This window comes from Cyprinus carpio, chromosome A24, assembly GCF_018340385.1.
Source record: "Cyprinus carpio isolate SPL01 chromosome A24, ASM1834038v1, whole genome shotgun sequence".
Classification (NCBI taxonomy): domain Eukaryota; kingdom Metazoa; phylum Chordata; class Actinopteri; order Cypriniformes; family Cyprinidae; genus Cyprinus; species Cyprinus carpio.
Genome location: NC_056595.1, coordinates 2,547,226 through 2,568,251, shown reverse-complemented (window position 1 = coordinate 2,568,251; position 21,026 = coordinate 2,547,226). Strand labels below are relative to the sequence as shown.

Sequence of the window (21,026 nt, the reverse complement as noted above, 5' to 3'; positions counted from 1 at the left end):
GCATTTATGACCGAATCTCTGCTGTTTGTTTTGGAGTCTGAGGATTCAGAAGAAGGCTGTTCCTAGGCAGGAGGATTAAGCTAATGGATCCATCCCCGTTCATCTCCTAATGGATAAAGAAGGGAATAGATACAACACAGGCTTTAAAAGGAGTTTAAAATGATGGTTTAGTGGCATGACTGGAGTCCACCTGAAAAACAAGCTATAATCCAATCATGTGGCTAACTCTTTGATGTTAGCCATGCCACTGCAGATAGTTTACATCAGAATTAGGTTTTCTAATGAAAAACATTGTCATGAAAGCAACCAGAGCATATTTATTTGCAGATATCCTGTCTATTGTTCTTTCTACCAATGCTTTGTTTGGCAGTTCTCTCTGTACTGCTCAAAGCTTGTTAGCGTTTCTCTTGCCGTGAGCATAGACACCAGGCGCATTGCCACCCGATGCTAATGTGTAATCACACGTTTACAGGAGCTAATGGCCAAATTAATTTCCCCTCGCAGATGTGCGGTAATTGCCGAGTGATTTGTTTATTTTTCTCAGGCTTTGACTGCTTCGAAAGGGAAGATGCAGTTGAGAGTGGTCATCAGAAGTCTACAAACTTTGTCTATGACAAATGTCCACGATTCCTGCATTTGAATCTATTCACAAACACTGAAATATTACTTGAAATGTGCAACACAGCAAAGATTTCATGTCTCACAACTTTATCGTCCTTAGCTTCATTCATCCTTCAGCCGCTTGACGTTTCTTTGAGAACAGATTTTTTCTACTTTTGCTAAAATGTCAGTAAATGTCAGTGGATGAAGATGATACACTTTGCACATTTTATGATAAGTTATCAAATGGCATTTAAAAAAAAAAAAAAAAAAAAAAAACTTTTTAGTACACTATATTAATGGACACGTATAAGATTTGGTCCTTGAAAAAGTGAGTGCATTACTTGCCTGTATTTGCAACACCAAATGCACATGGCATACGGCTCAATGATTCGCTTAATTTACAACACTTCCATTTCCGCTGCCTTGCAAATGCATTTGATGGCCTTCGAGCTCTTCCACCATATGAATATAGGAATGGGGCGTTAAATGAAGTAAAGCTAATACAATTGATTCTAATGGTTGCATGGAACAACAGAACAAGGATGTTCAGTCATCTCCACTCATACAATTTTCATTCGGCTCCATTTGGTTTTTATGGAAGGCCATTTAGTGGCAGTTTTAATGAAGGGTGATTGGCAATGTGTCAGAGTGGCCATTTCAGTCACTGGGCTGTTCCTGCTTGCGATCTACAATTACGAGCACATTTAGACCAGACATCTCATCTTAAGGAAGCTATCAACATCAATGGAGGCTTAACCACCTGAATCAGCTCCCCTCAGAGATGACATCTCTGTAATTAATCGGTATGCTGAATTGTTGAGCCGTATGCTGTATTTTTTTTCTTTTCTTGGTGCTCCATATTTTTGCAAGCTTAATGTTTTACCTTTTGTGTTCTCAATTAGTTTTTTTTTCCACCCATCTTTTGAGGATTTCCTTCCTCAGTTCTCCTTCGCTCTCTCACTCTCTCTCTATATAAATAAGCCGTATTATCAGACAGGATGTTGTATCATAATGAGGGGTTTGTCACCAGCAGCCCGTGTGGTGGAGTAGATAAAAAGCGGGGCTTGATTAGCGAGATGAGGCACATTGATTCCTATTGACGGTCACTTTCCCTAACTCTTAATGAAAGGAATGTAAATGAGTCTCTCTGACTTCTCAAAGAATAAGGCTAAGATTTGGGCCTTTGACTCTCTGTCGTAAGAGGGACATGTATCATTGGCCATGGTTCACTGGGGAGTCCTTCAGGGAAGCGTTTTGGTTCGTTTCATGTTCTCGAGATGCTGGCGAGGGCTGGAAAAAGTAATGGACTGTGTCTGTATGTGTAATTTAGCAAAATGGATAGGGTCACATGGTCTCAAATGGTGCTTATGCTATTGATTCAGGAAACAAGCTGTATTCTTATAAGGATTTGGGCTTTACTGTACTGTCTTGTGTGTTTTATTAAAGTGCTATCATCTGTAGTGTACCAACTGGTCTTTGTTGTTCTCAGATTGATGTTGGGACCGCTGGTGACACCATAAATGAGTATATATGATTGTTTTTTTCTCTCTCTCTCTCCTCTATAGCAGCCGACTGGCACCGAGCAACCATGACCGGATACAGTGTCTACGGCAAGAGTTCCAGCAGACCAAGCAGGAGGAGGAACCTGATGACCGCCGTCGATCCTACAGCTTTCAACAACAACAGAGGGTGAGTGTGCAAGACTATAGGGTAAACCTCAGCTTAGCATGTGCACCCTTACCCTGACCCTAAAGCTTCCCAACATGCACCTCTCCAAAAGTAACACTTTAGCTTTATCTCATTACGAAGTCTGCACCCTCCAGAGGTCACATTTGTCGGCTACATGCATCATCAAGGGTGTCTTTGGAATGTAATGGTTGCTTTTCTGAAATGAGGCGGTGTCAATGACATATGTGGGCGACAAATGTAAACTCTTCCAAATGAGTCACAGCTTTTAAGTCAGCCTGATGTTTGGTGTTCGGGGCAAAGGCCGACATGTATTATAATGAGATATTGTCAGGGATCACAGATAACGGCATGAATGGTGTTTGTTCTGTGAGGTGGGGGGATTAGTATTTTTCATCTTGTTTCACAAATGCATCTCACAGTTTATTTGCCCCCAACCTTGCTAATATTTGTTAGGTCTGCACAGAGGTGAATGTGTTTTAACATTTTGTCCTTGAAAATCAGTGCTTCATTTTAATGTCCGAGGTTAGAGGCTAGCCATTACTTTATCTGTATCAGCATGTTAAAATAATATACACTGCTCAAGAGGCTGGGAAAGAAGTTGCAAGGGGTCAAAGTTCAAATAGCAGTGCATCTTTACTCTGTAATGGCCTGAGCCAGACATGGCGGCCTGTCCTATGACTTCCTGTTAAGGGTATGGAGAGGCATTCTAAAAGATGACAGGCTAATTACCTCGAGGAATAGAACCATTTCCTAAATTAGAGGTCAGCTCTCTGACCCTGTCTTCTCTGAAGCATATTTGGCCTCAATTTTCCTCTCAGGAATTGAATAGCTCTACAGAGATTAAAATGTGTTAAACTCAATTAATGCATTAATGTTATGTTTCACTCAGATCAGTGCAGAGAGCAATAAAGCAAAAAATAAATAAATAAATAATAATAATAAAATAAAAATGCTCTCGCTTAAAGGTGATGCATGTAATTTTTTGTACCATCAGTGGCACCAAATGGAACTGCAAAAATCTAGAACTTTACATTTTCCGTGTGAGTGGTGCTTGTCCTTTCAAAAGTTGCTGTCACGCTGCTTGGGTCTTGTGGTTTGTTGCCAGGGCGTTGCTATGCAGTTGCTATGGCATTCTGAATTGTTGCTGAAATGTTGCTAGGTGTTTGCTTTTGTGTTCTGGGTGGTTGAAGAATGTTGTCACATGGAATGTTTGCTAGAATATTGTTCCGTGATTGCTAGGGTGTTCTTGGTGAAAGCTAGGATGCAAAGTTGTATTTGGTGTTTGCTAGGAGGCTGCTAGGGTGTTGCTAGGGTTTCTAGTGTATTCTGGGTAGTTGCTAGGTAGGTTGTTGCTTGGGTGTAGTGGGTGCTCAATAGTTTGTTGCTAGAGTTCTCTTTGTGGGTGCAAGAGTATTCTGTGTGGTTACTAGGATGTTGCTAGGTAGGTTGCTTGGGTGTTCTGGGTGATTGTAGGGGTTTTTGATAGGTTGTTACTAGGGTTTTCTGGGTGGTTGTTAAGGTATTCTGAGTGCTTGGTAGGGTATTCTGAGTGGTTTCTAGGTAAGTTGGTGCTAGGGTGTTCTTGGTGCTTGGTAGTGTATTCTGAGTTGTTGCTATGTGGTTGTTAAGGGTATTCTTGGTGGTTGCTAGGGTGTTATGAGTGATTTCAAAAGTGTGCTGGGGGGTTTGTTTAGAGGTTGCTTAGATGTTGCTAGGTGGTATTTTACTGGCTCAAGTCAAAAGTGCCCACCCCCAAGTCTCTAAAAGTGAGTCGGATCTGTCTCACTTTTAGAGATATGGGTTTTTGATCACTGCTAATGAAAGATGTTTAATAAATAAATATACTTAATGACAGTTCATTTTAGCCCAGTTATGACAGTAGGTAAATCTCAAGTGAGCGTTTCACTTCAGGACAACTCATTATCTCATAAGCAATGCCTTTTATACTTGGACTTCATAGACATGCACTAGCTTGTATTTGACATAGCCTTAGCTAGTCTGTTTGCAGTATGAATGAATCAAAACCTCACTTGGTACCTAATGGTGTCACATTGTCTGGGCTTCTATTACAGGAAGTAAAAGCTCTGTTGTTTGCACAGGGCCGAACCAGAGTCAGAGTCAAGCTAGAAGCCACCTAATTGCTTGTGATAGTTTACATTGTTTAAAGACTAGAGACATTTCCCGTAATAGAATACGCAACCCTCCCTCAAGTGTCTCAAGTCTACTATATTAACGGCTGACGGGTCAGGTCTCAGTTTAAACAGGACTGGTTTCAAATAACAAAACATGTTAGGTGGGACCCAGTGAATTCCTTTGAGTCTTTCAGGGTATTATACAAATGGCAAATTTCCTGAAGGACTGCGGTTTAGATGTCAAGCATGATTTTTTGTACTTGTATTCAGCACTGTTGCTGTACGTTGTGTCAAGGGGATGCTGACACACAGGCACATGCTGGTGGTAGTTTGTGTGTGTGTGGGAAAACTCCCTCCAGCTTTGAAAAGGTGGGAAAAATCATGTTAAAATTGCTGCTGTATGGCATGCTGGTCCGTGGGCCACTATGCTATTGACACAACCAGTAAATGCCAATTACAGCCCTAAAAGCTTGTGTCAAAGAATAGTGGAGATGTGTGTTAAGGATGTAACCAAGTATTTAATTCCTCTTCAGTGTCTATGGTGGTTACAGTTCTGCTAAAAACAGTGAAACGCTAAGTTTTGACATCCCAAGGAATCAGGTGGTCCAGGTTTTTTTGTCCCTGGATTGCATTAGAATCACACACTCAATCAAAGTGAATACAAACAGGCTTGAAGTTGATTTAGGTTCTGAGAGGGCCCACAAGCGCTGTGGTCCTGTTGACTTGTAGAAATATACAACCGTCAGTCGTATCAGGAGGTTGAGAGAATGATGGTTAAGCAGGATAAGAGTACGCAAGTGAGGCATTTGTAGCCATTACAGTCTTGTTGATCCTGCTGCCATAAGCTTGATATAAAGGCGTTATGAAACTGTCAAAACAAAGTTCCTCTGAAAGGTGATGTAATGTCACAGTGAAAACTTGTTCAACATCAGATGAGTAATGGGACATTTTTATAAAAGTACCATTGAATTACCATATGATATTACCACTAGTCATTTTTGGACATGGATAACTTTGACATGGACCTTTTAAAAGGTAATTAAATATAACCACTTCAAAAGTGTCATGGAATAATTCATTCATTTGTTTTCACTTAATCTGTTGTAGCAATATCATGGATTTTTTGTTGACCATAGTGGACCTTTTATATTGTTGTATTTGAATATAATTGTATTCAAAAGTGTGATTTGACATTTGATTTCTTCACAAATACCATGATAATACTGTGGTATTCTGATTTTTTATTTGAAGTACGTTTTAAATACAGTGATATATGAATATAATCATACAGTATCATGATGTGCTATTATCATTTGATTCCATTACTGCACCACAGTATTGCATTTTGCACAGTAGATTCATTAAGTGTTATAAAATGCCTATGAAAAGCACTTGTCTAATTAGCATTTGTGACCACCTAGCTACAGGTACTCAACATGTTTTGGAGGTTTCTTTAGCATTTCAAACCCTGCCGGTTGTTATTTATAGTTTGATTATAAATACAGTGCATTACACCATTCAGAAGTGTCCCTCAAGTGCAACAGAAAATCAAAGTGGCATGAAACAATGATTGATTGCCTTTTAAATATGTAGCTCTGTGGCAAAACTCCCAACTTTACATCAAACACCTCTCATTACTTTATGAAGAAAAATGGGTAAGTACACCCCAGATAATCCTTCAAACCCAGCGTGAGTTCTGACAGCACGAGACGCACATTAGGACAGTGATTTAGGTATGTTCTCAGCATTCACAATCCCCCCGAGGACTGAAAGAAACCCGTCATTAGGTTTTTATGTGCGACAACAAGCTGCAAACCCAGATCGCTGATAATCGCCCCGTGGCCAGAACCTGTCACGGACCTCCAACGGTAAACAGACAATTAGACATGTCTTGTTATGCCTTCCTTGTATGTCACACCCAGCGTTTCTCCCTATGACTTTCAAAGAGGCTTTTCCAGATGTTTGTCATAAAGAGCATGTTCCTTCCAGAGGCTTACCGCCCTGTCTCAGCCAATAAAAATCAATCTTTTGTTAAGACAATCGGAGGCCACACAAGGGTAGGAAGTTTTATGTCAGTGCCTGGATCACACACACACACAAATGCTTTCATTAGGCCCGTATTTACGTGCTTTTCTCCTCTTTTACAAGGACCTCTGTGCTGGCAAGCATTCAGGCAGCCTTCATGACTTGAAAGAATGCCATTGATTTCAGGATTCAGAGTAACCAGCATGTTTTCTTTGATTTTAAACCACACAGGAAACCAGGCATGATTTCCACAGTGTGGAAATCCAACAACTCTTGTCTTTGTACAGTGGACCCACTGTGGCCAATGGTCGGACAAGGTTATCTCTCAATGCCAAATCACCGCTGCAGGAACACACTGTAAGCTCAGGGAACAATGGCTGCATGTAGGCGAAAAGGAGTACACAACATGATAATGCGCTTACAGTGGGTAGATAAATCCACTGCAGCTCGAGATTAGTGTCCCTCCTGTGAAATATATGTTGATTGCCTTCCTACTGTTACATATCCCTCCATGTTCACTAGATTTAGAACTAGATGATAAAATTGATATTATCTACAGGGGATGTGGGGAGTGTATCTGTTGTGAACATTGAGCTGAACTCGGATCTCAGCATAATACACATTTGACCCTTCATGTTCTGTTTCGGGTCTGAGAGAACCCAGGGGCCATTTATGACTCAAAAAACACTTAAGATTGAATTATCAGGTTGATTTATAATGACTTCTAAACTGGTGCCAAAGGTTCTGAATGTTGTTAGGGTGCTATACAGTTGTCAGGGTGTTCTAGGTGGTTTCGAATGTGTTCTGAATGTTGTTAGGGTGCTATACTGTCGTCAGGGTGTTCTAGGTGGTTTCTAAGGTGTTGCCAGGTGCTTATTGGGGTGTTCTGAATGTTGTTACGGTGCTATATTGTCATCAGGGTGTTCTAGGTAGTTTCTAAGATGTTGCCAGGTGCTTATTGGGGTGTTCTGAATGTTGTTAGGGTGATATATTGTCATCAGGGTGTTCTAGACGGTTTCCAAGGTGTTGCCAAGAACTTATTGGGGTATTCTGAATGTTGTTAGGGTGCTATACTGTTGTAATTGTGTTCTAGGTGGTTTCTAATGTGTTTATGTGGTTATTAGGGTGTTCTGAATGTTGATAGTATGTTGCTATGCTGTTGTTTTAATGACTTCAAAACTGGTGCTAAAGGTTCTGAATGTTGTTAGGGTGCTATACAGTTGTCAGGGTGTTCTAGGTAGTTTCTAATTTTTGAGCTTCGAAGCTTCGGCAGTAATCAACACCGAATATTTTCGAAGCTTCGGAGGGAGGGGGCTGAACATATTGTTTTCTCAACACCGTGTCTACACCTGACGCTGTGCTGCGACAAAACACAATAGAATCTATTATGTTCTCTACACCAGATGCGGCGCGGTGTGACAAATTCCCAACAGTAAACTGCTGCTGTGTTCTGTTTATGATGTGCTGACACAAATTTCAAATGATTTTCAGCGGTCGCTTTGTAGAAAGACTAGCTGTTGCTGCATGGCGCAGCGCAACATGACACGACAACTGTCGCATACGGTGTCTGGTATAGACACAGTGTAATAAAGGCAGGAATCTCTGTGTGTCTGTCTGTCTGTCTATTTGCATTTTAATTATGTTGAGAACCGTTCATCTAATCGACTTCACGCGGCATGCACAAAGACCCTTCTGTCACACCCGGCACGGGTGTGTTGCTGCAGACCCAAGGGTGTAAATATTATTATTAGGCTGGGCTACTGTACGTTTTTTTTTATGACTGCAGTGGGCTATTCGCAAGTATTTTCCAAGCAAATTAAGTGCACGTTTTTATCATGTGTGGCCTAAAATAACTGATTAACATGGCAGATAAAAGCAGCTCGTTATTTTATTTTATTTATTTTTGTTGCACCAACAATATACTATAGGTGTACTACTTACAGAACTGATGATGATTTTTCAGACTTAATGTGCTGTTGTGGTAGGCCAGTTTCAAGCCGCATATTTGGCACACTGCCTTTGTCTTGTCCTCACTCAATTTAAAGTGCCCCCACACAGCGTTCATGATTTTCACTCATGGGCGATTCATATTCAAGCCGAATGAGAACCGTTTCGCGGGGGATGCCAGGTGTAAAAAAAGAATATTCGAATCCTAAATTGAAAATCGAATGCCAATCCACCGAACGAATCAAAATATTCTGGTCCAGCCCTAGTATTTCTACGCTGTTGCTAAGATGGAGAATTTGGAGTGTTGCTAAGGTGTTGCTAGGTGATTATTTGAGTGTTATAAGTGTTTTAGTTGTGTTGGTGGTTGCTAGGCTGTTGCCAGGGTTTTCTAAGTAGTTATTAGGATGTCCTGAATGTTGTTAGAGTCATTCTTATTTATAGGGTGTTCTTCATGCATGCTAGAATGTGAGTTTAAAAGTTATTATGGGGGTGTTCTCAGTGTTGTTAGTGCACGCTGTTTTTAGTGGTTTAGAGGTGGTTGCTAATGTGATATTAATGTCTTTCTATGCACCTGTTGTTAAGGTGTTTTGAACTGTTGCCCAAGTGTTGCTAGGCGATTATTACAGTGTTCTAAGAGTTGTAGTGTGTTGCTTTGCTGTTGGAACTGTGTCCTATTAGGGTTTTCAGAGTGTTGTTAATGCATTGTTATGCTGTTGTTAGGGTGTTGCAGTAGGGTGGTAGTTGCAGGAGTGTTGCTGAGTGGTCATTAGGGTGTTCTGGGTGTTTTACTGTGTTACCGTGCAGTTACTAGTGTCTACTAGGAGATTGCTAAGGTGTTGCTAGGTGCTTATTAAAGCGTCCTGAATGTTGTTAGGGTGCTATACTCTGTTTATATTGTTCTAGGAGGTTTCTAAGGTGCTGCTAGGTTTCCTGAATGTTGTTAGGGTCCTATACTGTCGTTAGGGTGTTCTATGTGATTTCAGCTTTTTTTTTTTACACTGTTCTAAGTGTTTTTACTATGTTGATATATTGTTGTTAGGGTGCCCTATTGGCACATTGCTATGCTGTTAAGGTGTTTTGAGTCATTACTAGAGTCTTGCTACGCAATAGATAAACCTTCCCTAGTGTACAAGCACTCGAGCAGAAAAGTGCAATTTCTAAGGGATGAGAGGAATGATGTGTCTGTCTATAGCTGCTGTCCCTTTCACATTTTCCGTCTATTTTCTTGTTCTCTGTTTAAATCTGAGACACAGACACCTCAGTCTTGTCATAACTTGCTAATTATGATACATTTTTGCAGAATGACACACTCATTTTCCATTCAGTCTCTAATTTTTCCCTCCCTCTGCGTTCTGTCCTTTCTTTATCTCTTTTTTCCTGCACTCATCCAGTCAAGTGCATCAGTACCAAAATTAACTCCATATGTCGGAGCAGGTTTCTGGAAGTGGTTGTGTGTATAGAGCAGAAAACGTTGCACACGGAGCATGTGTGTGTGTCTCTGACCCCCTTGTGCACCGGAGGCCCGGCCCGTCTTTGATATTAAAGGCTACGATTATGATTTGGAAGTCTGGGACCGGCAAGCTTTCTGTTTCATGCTTTCTCGCTCAGAATTGATGTGGTCAATTTTTCATAATTATGTCTGTCTCTCTATCAGGCCACTTTTTGTGTTTGTTCAGGTGGGCTTTGTATTATTGTATTTGTTCTATGTCTGAAAAAGAGGGGAAAAAAAGATAATTTCTGTGTAATTGATGGGAGAAAGTGCCATGTGTTGTCTGGAGATCTCATGAAAATGGCATGCTTTCATGTTTTTATAAGCATTGCTGATAAACTTTAAATTATCAGGATCTACATGCAGGGTAGAACAGCAATTCAATTAAAATGTGATTAAATTAGTACTGTGTAAGTTTATTGTGTTTTGCTACTGGTATTTGATTATTTAATTTATTTTAGGTAACAGTCGAAATTTGAAAGTGAGATTGTATGTGTGTACAGAAGAGGATCGTATTTATCTATAGTGTGTATGTGGCTAGTGACATATCGGAACACACACACACACACACACACACACACACACACACACACACATACACACACACACCAGATTTGTGCTTGCTGTGGTTTCCTTTGTCCAAATCTCATTAAAACATCTCACTGTGAATAATTACTTCATTGTTGCTTCTATCTCACAATAAAAGCATTTCCTTTTCTCTGTGTTTTTTTTTGTTTTTTTTTTTTTTGGCTTAATATGCTGCTAGGAATGAAATTAACCAGGCCTTTAGCTATTAAAATGTGTCTCATTGGGGATTTTGCTCAGCCTTTATCAGACATGAATAAAATTTTGTAAATTTTTTTCTGCTTTTTCCATCTTAGGAATTGTTTAAATACTCGCCTCACCGAGTTAATGCAGCATTTGTCATTTTTGCGATGTCAGCTGTTTTTAGCACAAGTGCACTCGAGGCTAATTGCGTTCGGGTGTGGTAGTCATGTTTCTCATTAGAGCACCTTGCGCCGTAGAAAGAATCAGTAGTGATCCCTAAAGAATTATAAAACCCCCACCTGACCGTGAATATTTGCTTGTAACTGGAATATGTATTTTCATATTTCAGGGCAACACGGGTTCTTATACACCGACGGGGCGGCACTCGGTTTCTGTGGAGGACCAAATGCAGAAACAGAGAGAGGACAGAGACTCTTTCACACAAGCCCAGAGGCAGTACAACTCCTTACCGCGGTAAGAGAAGCCACAAAGAGACATCACTGCACAAAATATCTCACATTCTCAGATCTGTTAAGCACACATTGTCTCTCACAATAACACTAAACAAACAATTTGTCTAAAGCACTAAAACCATGTATTCATTCTACAATTTTCTTATAAAAGTGGACTTTTTTGGTAGAGCTGGATTACATCTCATTTATGCATGACCTTTGGAATCGAAAAGTAGTTTTAAATAAAATTCAGTAAAATAAAATGTATGTCCAATCATATAATCATAGTAATAATAATAATAATGATTATTATTATTATTATTATTATTTGTGTTATTTATTTAAATAATAATAATACTAATAATAATAAGTATTATTATTATTGAAAGTATATCATTTTAAAGCCTTTTTATGGGACACTGAGATTATGGTACCATGTAAATGATATGTAAACAATCATATGATACCATTATTATGATGCCATCACAGTATTTCCCCATTACATTTTGTAAAGCTATTCCTTACGTTGAAGTAAAAAATCTCAAATACGACTATATACGTACATTGCTGGATCGCCTGTTGAGCAAAGCAATGAAAAGTAATTCTTTAATAAATTCATGCTAGTAAATCAGCCATTACCCAAATATGCGTGCAATCTTATTTCCACGTCTCTCACACTCTGTCTGACCTCGGTGGCATATCTCTGCTGAAGTCATCCCATTGTCATGTGGTTGGTTCTGTCTTCACTCTAAGCCTTCAGAACAGCAACAGCATCTGTCTTCATGCTCACATGCTTCTCCTAAACCTAATAAAGATTACCCCGAGAACCTGTTTGTTGAGGGAAGTTTATCTTGGCAACCGAAGTCTATAGGGCCCCCCTTTTTTCGGATGGATATCAGCCCCATCCCTCATCTGTTTTGTTTGCTTTCTTTCCTTTCTCTCTTTTTTCTTCCCCTCCCCTTTGCATATTTGTCATAAATGTCAATAAAGCTTAGAATGTTGCCTGCGGGCTGAGTTTGATATCGGTGTTTCTACTTGCAGGCATTGGTATCTTCTTAATCTGCTTCTGTTCATGGAAAGCATCCAGCCAACAGACATGAGAAAAAATCCCGCATTAGAGCTTTACATACTTAGCTGACAGGGGCAGGGGTCTGCAGGCACTGCTGATAAAGTTTCACTCAATATTTCAATACGTTTATTTACAGCACAGCAGGAATAACTGCATTTTAGTTCTAAAATGTCACCTTCACAATGCAAGTGTTAATGCTTTGTGTTAAGGTGGTCTGTTTGCCACAAAATAAATTTTGAACGCTGACATCAAAGCATAGTCTCTATGACACAGTCTCCCACTTTGTCAGCCAAAAAAAAAAAAAACTAACACACAAACACGAAAAATTTACCTAACATTTTAACACCCAAAATTTACTTTTCTTTTCTTTTCTTTTCTTTTCTTTTCTTTTCTTTTCTTTTCTTTTCTTTTCTTAAATTAATTCTTTCTTTATAACAAACAATTAAAATAACCATAATAACTATTATAATTATAATAATAAAATAATAAAATAATATTAATATTATAACAATAAATATTATTATTATTCAATATATAGATACTTTTATTAGTATCAGAAGAACTAGGGTAAGGGTAGGAAGAAGGGTAAGGAAGAAGAAGAAAAAGAAAACCAATCAATCAATTAATTAATCAAACAGCATATTAGAATGATTTCTGAAGATCATGTCACACTGAAGACTGGAGAAATTATGCTGAAAATACAGCTTTGCCAGTAGAGGAAAAAATTATAATAAGAAGAAGAATTAATAATAATAATAATAATTATTATTATTATTATTATTATTAATCATTTAAAACCTTTGTGTACAGTAGTTTTAATTACATAAAAATATTAAATGATTTAATAATTTACATTTATGTATGTATGTATGTATGTATGAATGTGTGTGTGTGTGTGTGTATATATATATATATATTATTTTATTTTTTTTTTTTAACCGGTGTTGAGGGAAATTAGGGAAAATCAAAAGCAAAAAATACGGTGTCAGTGGAAAACACAATTTAAATGTGATAAGAAGAGAATAAGGAGTCCAAAAAAATGCATTTTACTTTTAATGCTTAAGTTTAGATTTTGTTCAGTTTTATAACCATAAGACGTAGCAGTACAGAAATTAAAATAAATAAATGAATAAATAAATGCATGTGTTATCTTAAATTTAGTGCCATTCAATTTGCCTAAGAATAAGATGTGTTGTGTGGGTATTCTGAACTGGAATTATTGGGAAATGTCCACAGTCTGTGTGGTCTAACCTACATGCATGGCACTTGTTTTTATTGGCTTTGGGAACGAGCTAACCAGGATATGTACAATTACAGAATTAGTTCCTCCTCAAGCAATGACAAAGCCCATACCACACCGCAAGAAAGGAGGGGGGCTTGCATCAGAAATCCCAGATTTGTCCATCGTTTTTTCCCTTCTCTTTTCCTCTCTCTTTCCCAAGACAGTAGAGAAAGTTCTAGGGTCGATAGAGAGGTTGACATTCACTACTCCACACAATGTGGACATAATGACACTTAATCAATTCAACCAATCAGCTTCCACTATTTCTCACTGCCTTGAGCATCGTCAGTGTCGCTGTCTATATTGAGCGGACTTCAGATGAAAACACCGGCTTAACGAGGAATCCGCCGACTGGTTCCTGGCAGAGCTTTGACACCTTCCTTGGGGAAACTCCGCAACATATGCATTTGATATGCATTCCACCCATAATCTCATACCGTTGGTCAAGCAGGGTCAAGCTGGTGTGAAAATGACCCCTGTCCTCTGGAGGGCCCGACAGAGATGCGCACTCATTAGTAATGTAAAGACTTACTGGAATGCTGTCCCTCCACCAATCATAACACAACGTGGATTTATCAACAGACACATGGACAGCCTGTGGATTATAAGCGAGCTTTAACAGGGATCCAACTATGTGTTTACACTCTGGGTTTAGATTTAGCACTTGGCTAATGAAGGGATTCTTTTTTGGGACATGGATTAGACAGAAAGAAAGGGAGGAACAGAGAATGGCAGAAAAGCGAAGTGTATGCTGATTAGCAGTAATGGAAGTCATGTGAAACAGAGCACAACTTCATGCAACAGCTGCACGTTATAATACGGCAACACTCACAGAGATAAGAGGCGGTTCCCGCTTTCCAGCCTCTTGTTCTGCTTCCTGTTAACAAATAGAAAGCATTACTCAAGGTGTTGAGATAATATTATTTTCTGTATGCATAGCTGTTGTCCTTTTGATAAACTGTGATGCACACCAGCTGTTTCTCAGATACTCACAAACACTGTAGCTCTTACAAAAAAGAGAGAAAAAAAAAGAAAAAAAATGCTTCTGTGATTAATGTTTTAGCTGTGTTGTGACATGACATTATCATAAAGATACTATTTGTCATTTCATATTACTTTATCTACAGGTGAAATATGTAGTTTTTGTGCCACTGCCTTCAGGATTGCAAAAATAATGATTTTCAAACAGGTTTCACAAATAGTCTCCCCATCTGCTATTGGCCAAAAAGACAGAAAGCCACACCCCAGACTCATGCCATTGGTTGAGCTGTTGCTGTGTTGGGCTGGTCGAGATTCAGTGTTTTCAAATTTTTTTTTCAAGTGGGTGAATCTACAAATGTTGTACTAATAGTTGTCTCTACATATTAACGTGGGAAAGGAGTATTTTAAACCTGAAAATAAGACATGTTTTACTGTTATGAAATGGCAAACAACAGCCTTTAGCCTTGAGTATATTCACAATATGGCATGAAAGAAATCCAAATATATATTGTTTATTTTAGCTCAGTTTTGCTTCTAGCTGTCTGTTTTTACATATAAGATGTATTTCAAGGTGATAATTAGTCACCATGTTCTCAGTAGTTTCAATAACAACGCAGACGTCACTGTAAGAGCATGAAGATTTTTTTTCTACCTAACAGCATTGGCTCTTGTGAGAAGTGCCATGTGCTTCTCTCAGATTTTTTATTTATTTTTTCTGTGTTCTGCTGCTGCATTTGAAATTACTATTTTCAACTCCATCTTACCCGATAAATGAAATTCGACAATGTACCGTAATCAACAGTTTTATTGCCGTCCAGTCAATTTCACTTTACATGCATTTGAAATTACTATTTTCATGGCCATTGACTTTAATTGATATGTTTTACACAATCTGTCCTGAATGTAATCTGTATTCATTTTCAAACCCCACTGATTTTTTATTTATTATCCAAACAATATGACCCATAGTGCATGAAACTATGAGATTCAGTGGTAATTGCCAGGGCAAAAATTTATATTATATTTGTTCATACTAAACATTAGGTGTTTGTTCTAAACCCCAAAGCATTAAAGTATTAAAGTATTAAATTTTCCATTGTAGTTTGTTTCATACTGAATGAATGTTGCCTTAAATCAGTGGCATGACATACAGCCAAGTATGGTGACCCATACTCAGAATTCGTCCAGAAATCATGCAGCTTGTTGAGGAATGGTGTGCTATTACTGTTTTTAGCAATCAAATGGACAGTTGTTGCCTAGCGATCGTTAAAACTGGCGACTTGCATTGAAAAGGGGACTCAAACCATTTCTAGGGTCCATAATAAAACAGAAACTTGGGCTTTTTTAGAGTTGGGCAAGTAAACAACCAACGAACAATCACGCTAGCATCATGCTAGTGACAAACAATGTAAACAGGCCTTATTTCACCACTGCGTCTTGAATTCTGGACAATACTAGAACATTTGTGTGCCTAAAAGAAGTGTGGACATATACACTTACATGCATGCTTTTGAGCGTGCAAAGCCAGTGAGGTGTGAGCGGGGCTTCATTTACCCATGAGGCGATGGGATGTGGCGTGTTAGCTTCTCCACATTCCCACTTAATGGATCCTAATAACAGAGCACAGGGAAGATGGACACAGTCTGAGTGGACACCCCTCACAATGGCCGCTACATTGACAAAGAAATTTGTAGGTTTGATTTTTCTTCCCTCGTTCCTTTAAGCAAGAAAGAGATCTAACGCTGGCGGTCTGTCAGATGTCTAGTAGTTGATTGGCTGGTATGGATGGATATTGAAGGAACCTGTTATTTCCTTTCTTGATGTTAAGTACCCTAGCTGGTCTCAAAAAGAGTGTTTAACCGTTTGTGTACAGCACTGAACTAGATTTTTACATTTTCTGGAGAACAGCGTATTGAAGGTGATGTTTAAGGCTTCACCGTAGACTGTAAAGAAAAGATGCAGCTTTATTTCCTTCCAATGTAGAACAATTAAGCCAAAATGTCCAAGAAATGGCAACTGTCATCTTGTACCGACAGCGTCATTTGGATTCGTAAAGTGGAGCCGTAGTATCGAGGTCTCGTCACCCTGTTTTGATAACATCAAATAGCTAACTAAAACCACACTTATTAGACAAACAAACACTTGAATATACATCCGTGTAATAAGAACTACCTTAAAGTGCCCCTATTATGGGTTATGAAAGGTTCATATTTTGGTTTTGGGAGTCCCCAACAACAGGTTGACATGCATGCAACGTCAAAAAACACTTTCATTGTCTTATAATATGCATTTATTTTTACCTTATTTTCTCAATGATTCCCAAACGATTTGCTCAACAATTCATATTTCCAAACCCCTCCTTTGCATGATGCTAATCTGCGGTGATTGGTCCAATTGGTGATTGGTCGGATTGGCAACTGGTCGATTTCATCTCGCCTGTAATGCCTGATAAAGCAATGTTTGTGTGTGCAGTGGAAACCACTATTTTACCGCTCCAAAAGCAGCAACTAGTGACAAAGAATGAATTTGCATTTTCATTCAGACCTACATGAAAAGACCAACAAGAGGATGGGCCATATGCTAATGTTTCATGTTGACATCATCATGAAATGGCTTGGGATTGTTTTAAAAACGACTTGTTTCAATGATTCGGAGTAGACTCTTTCTTTTGAGAGACAATATCTTTATCGAGGTGCACTTTCAGATTTAAATCTTTGCAGGATGTTTTCATTCATTTAGAGCTCTTACACATTTTTTTTAAAAATCCATAACAGGGGCACTTTAAATGACAGAAACCATGTTTGGGTAAAATTTAATTGAAGACTAATTAGATTTTTTCGTTTGACTCACATCCCGAAGAGGTCAGGGTTTATGACCTATACTGCAGCCTGCCACAAGCGGGCAATCAAAATATTTTGGCCTCATTTTTTAGGATGTGTGTGGCAAACTTGGGCTTTACAGTATAATTTCTAGGTGGTTACTTACTGGCCCAAGTCAAAAGAGCCCACTCTCGAGTCTAGATTTGACACGGGTCCTCCAGTGAAAGTAATTTTTTTTTACCATTTTGGTCTCTGTTTTTGACCTTTCATTCTCTTTTCCACACAGACAGCCACGTAAAAACCCTAGCACCGTGTCTCAAGACTCTTGGGATAAAGTCTATCCTCCCGGTGAGGTCTTTCAGTCCGCCAAAGAGAACCCGCGCTACTCCAGCTACCAGGGATCCCGCACTGCCAATGGCTACTTGGGTGCCGCTGCCACGGGCCTGAACGCTCGTGTCCTCCTGGAGACCCAAGAGCTCCTGAGACAGGAACAGAGACGAAAGGAGCAGGAGGCTAAAACCAAGCTACCTACTATGGAGGAGACACCAACCCCAAGCCAAACCCCTGTTCCTGCTCCACCCAAAGGCCCCTACCGACAAGATGTGCCACCCTCGCCCACCCAACTCGCCCGGCTCAACCGTTTACAGACACCTGAGAAGGGCCACCCCTTCTACTCCTGAGACAAGAGATCAAAATTGTAGGAAAAACTGTGTGACAGCAATAATATGGAATGGTGAGAGACAGAGCTATAATATGGAGACTGAATGGAGAATTCTGGGTAATTTGTTTTGGAGGTTTTTCTGAATTGTTTTTATTTTTTTATTTTTTTTGTACTCCGGTATGAAATCTTTGTACACACTGAAGATCTTTATCAACTATCCATCTCCCATTCCTGCTTTTGACAATTGTGTATGTTATGGCTACTACAGAGGTCATGACATCCAAAATGATATGATAGTAGCCACAATTTAAGAATTCATTCCCACGACTTAATTTGTGACTACAGTTTATCAATATTTTCTTTCCTAATTCAGTCATTTTTACTCCTTATAATAAAAATGGTAAATTCAATGAAAAACAAAAAAACAAAAAAAAACAAACAAACAAAAAATAAAAACAGCATAAATTTAGTAAAACTTATCAATGATGTATAAATATTTTACATTTTAAATATTTCATTAGTATCTTCGCAGAGAATGAGAATTTGGATGCGTTACACTAATGAGAGTTTTGTGGGTGTAGGTGTGCAGTATGTGTTCAGGGTGAGTGTGTTTGCCCATGTACTCCAGCAGTGTAGCTGAACTCAGCTAATGGAGTGCAGAAAGGCCATGACCCCACAACCCTCCAACTCTCTGCTACGGAAATCCCCATTAACCCATCATACTTCTCAGCTGCTCTTCATGTGACGCCTCCCATCTCCACCCACTTCATAATTGATTCTTCTGCTTCTGTTAGTGGCCTCTGTTCCTCCTCTACTAAACTGGTAAATGTGCAGATCTCACCCTTCTCAGTGCAATACATCCCAGACCAGGAATTCAGGAATTAGGGAATTAATAAGACCTTTGTTATTTTTTTTTTCTATAATTTGTTAAAATACTTCCTAAAGAGTAAAGAATTTAGCTTGGTGCTAATATCAGAACAGAAATTTACATAAACTAGGCCTACATAAACTTACATAATTACAAAAACTTGACTTGAAAGTCAACATGAAACTGTATTCATCAATAGCTATGTTTTCATTCAACTATTTCATGTGAATTTTGGGATTTGTCAAAGAAACACCAAGAAAACCAAAACAAAACACGTAATGCACATAATAATTTCTTTATCTGACAAGAAAACATGCATAAACAATGACAGAAACAAATTTACCTTTTTTTTATTATTATTATTATTATTATTGATATGTTTCACAGGAAGATTTTTAAAAAAAATTTTTTTTATCTTGAACACATGGGATGGAAACAGTTTTATTTGCAAATGTTTTATGCAATATTGTCATTTTGTGCATAGGTTAAATTGGCAACTTTGGATGGAAACATAGCTAATGAGATCAAACTGAAATTAGGAATCAGTGGTATTGTGAAAAGTTTTCACTATCCACTATATTTTCCAATGCGGAAGTAAGCTGTTTTCTAAGAATATGTGAGAATTCAGTTTCATTACGATAATGAGAAGAATAACAAAGTGCAATAATTGATAAAATTGTTTGTGCTGCAACCCAGTGTATTTATAATTGAGATAACACATTACAATAATGTGGTAAGAAACACCAGTTTGCAATATCAAGCAGCAAAACGAGCTGTTTTGTACAGCTACAAACAGATGGAAGCAGATGACACAGGAAGCCAGACACATTAAATTTACAAATGGCTGTGCCCGCTCTTAACAGGAAAAATAAGGTGAATATAAAAACGGTTGGAGGGGAGGGGCTTAAAAATAAGAGGGACTGATGATGTCAGCCACAATGGAAAATCAATTTAAAAGTGGAGCATGTTTTTACATTTTGATGAAAGATTACAAACTTTTCTTAATGAATAGTGTTCACAGATTAATTTTGCATATTAATACCAGGAACATGTATTAAGATAGTATTTACTGTCTATTTTGACTTCCCATCAAGACTGTATATATGTGACTTCTAGGCAGTGTGCTTGTGTGTGTGTGTGTGTGTGTGTGTGTGTGTGTGTGTGTGTGTGTGTGTGTGTGTGTGTGTGTGTGTGTGTGGATGCATTACTTTTAAACCCAGTAGGTGTGGGTGTGACTCTGACCTTTGCCTTCACACAAACCGTCTTTGGTTTCAGCGGCTCAGGCAGAGACCAGTTCTGCTCAGCACTTTAGTATTTTTATCACACAGGTTAATGGGCAGTTGCTCGCACACATGTTCCACTATAGCACAACAAATCTCAGGTTAAAGCTGACGCCGCAGTAGCCACGAATACGGTCGCAAACCTGTTTAAAGGACCAGTTCACCTAGTAATGAAAATGTTGTCATCATCTTCTCTCTCCCATGTCGTTCCAAACCTGTTTTGCTTTTCTTTCTGTGAAAAACAAAGTGCAGTCCACACTTTTCTCTCGAAAGTGCTGCCAAAAAAAAAAAAAAGTAAAGTTGTCCGTATGACTTGTGTGCTTCTGCAATAAAATTGGACTATGTACTTTTATTTTGATATTTTTTTGTTATAAAAAAGAAATATCATGATGATATTCTTCAAAATATGATCGTGAATGAAAGTACATTTTTCCATGACTATCCCTTTAAATCTAGCTGCCTTTTAACTGTTCATTCAAAAATCCAAACCACTCTAACAAATGTCATGTGACTTTTGTGTGTGCTGTGTAATATATATATATATATATATATATATATGTGTGTGTGTGTGTGTGTGTGTGTGTGTGTGTGTGTATATATATATATATATATATATATATATATATATATATATATATATATATATATATATATATTTTTTTTTTTTTTTTAGATTTGTACGTGTTTGTGGGTTTTTCGTGGGATTGTGTATCACCAGTGCCTCAAACATGACTCTCTTGTCTATGAACTTTATCTTGGCAGGCACATGAAACACTTGGCCACATTTTTCAGAGCTAAAGCTAAAAGAGCTCAATAAGCTCTCACAAAAGGGAAAGCCAGGCCCATTGACCGATGTAGTTTCCTCCAAGTCTCTTCCTGGTGTCTTGCTCTGTCTCAGATCCATTCATTGTGGAAAATGTTCAGTATATCTGCTCTATTCTTCTGACTTTGGTACTTCCTC

General features: G+C 38.5%; 1 protein-coding gene across 1 annotated transcript in view; it reads left to right on the top strand.

The window, feature by feature from the left end:
* pard3aa (par-3 family cell polarity regulator alpha, a) overlaps positions 1-19,052 on the top strand; it is a 426,774-nt gene extending 407,722 nt beyond the window's left edge. Inside the window, 3 exon segments of the mRNA XM_042714045.1 lie at positions 2,169-2,292; positions 11,003-11,127; positions 17,543-19,052. Of these exon segments, the coding sequence (XP_042569979.1) occupies positions 2,169-2,292; positions 11,003-11,127; positions 17,543-17,936 (643 nt within the window). The 3' untranslated portion in view covers positions 17,937-19,052.
* The last annotated feature ends 1,974 nt before the right edge of the window (positions 19,053-21,026 follow it).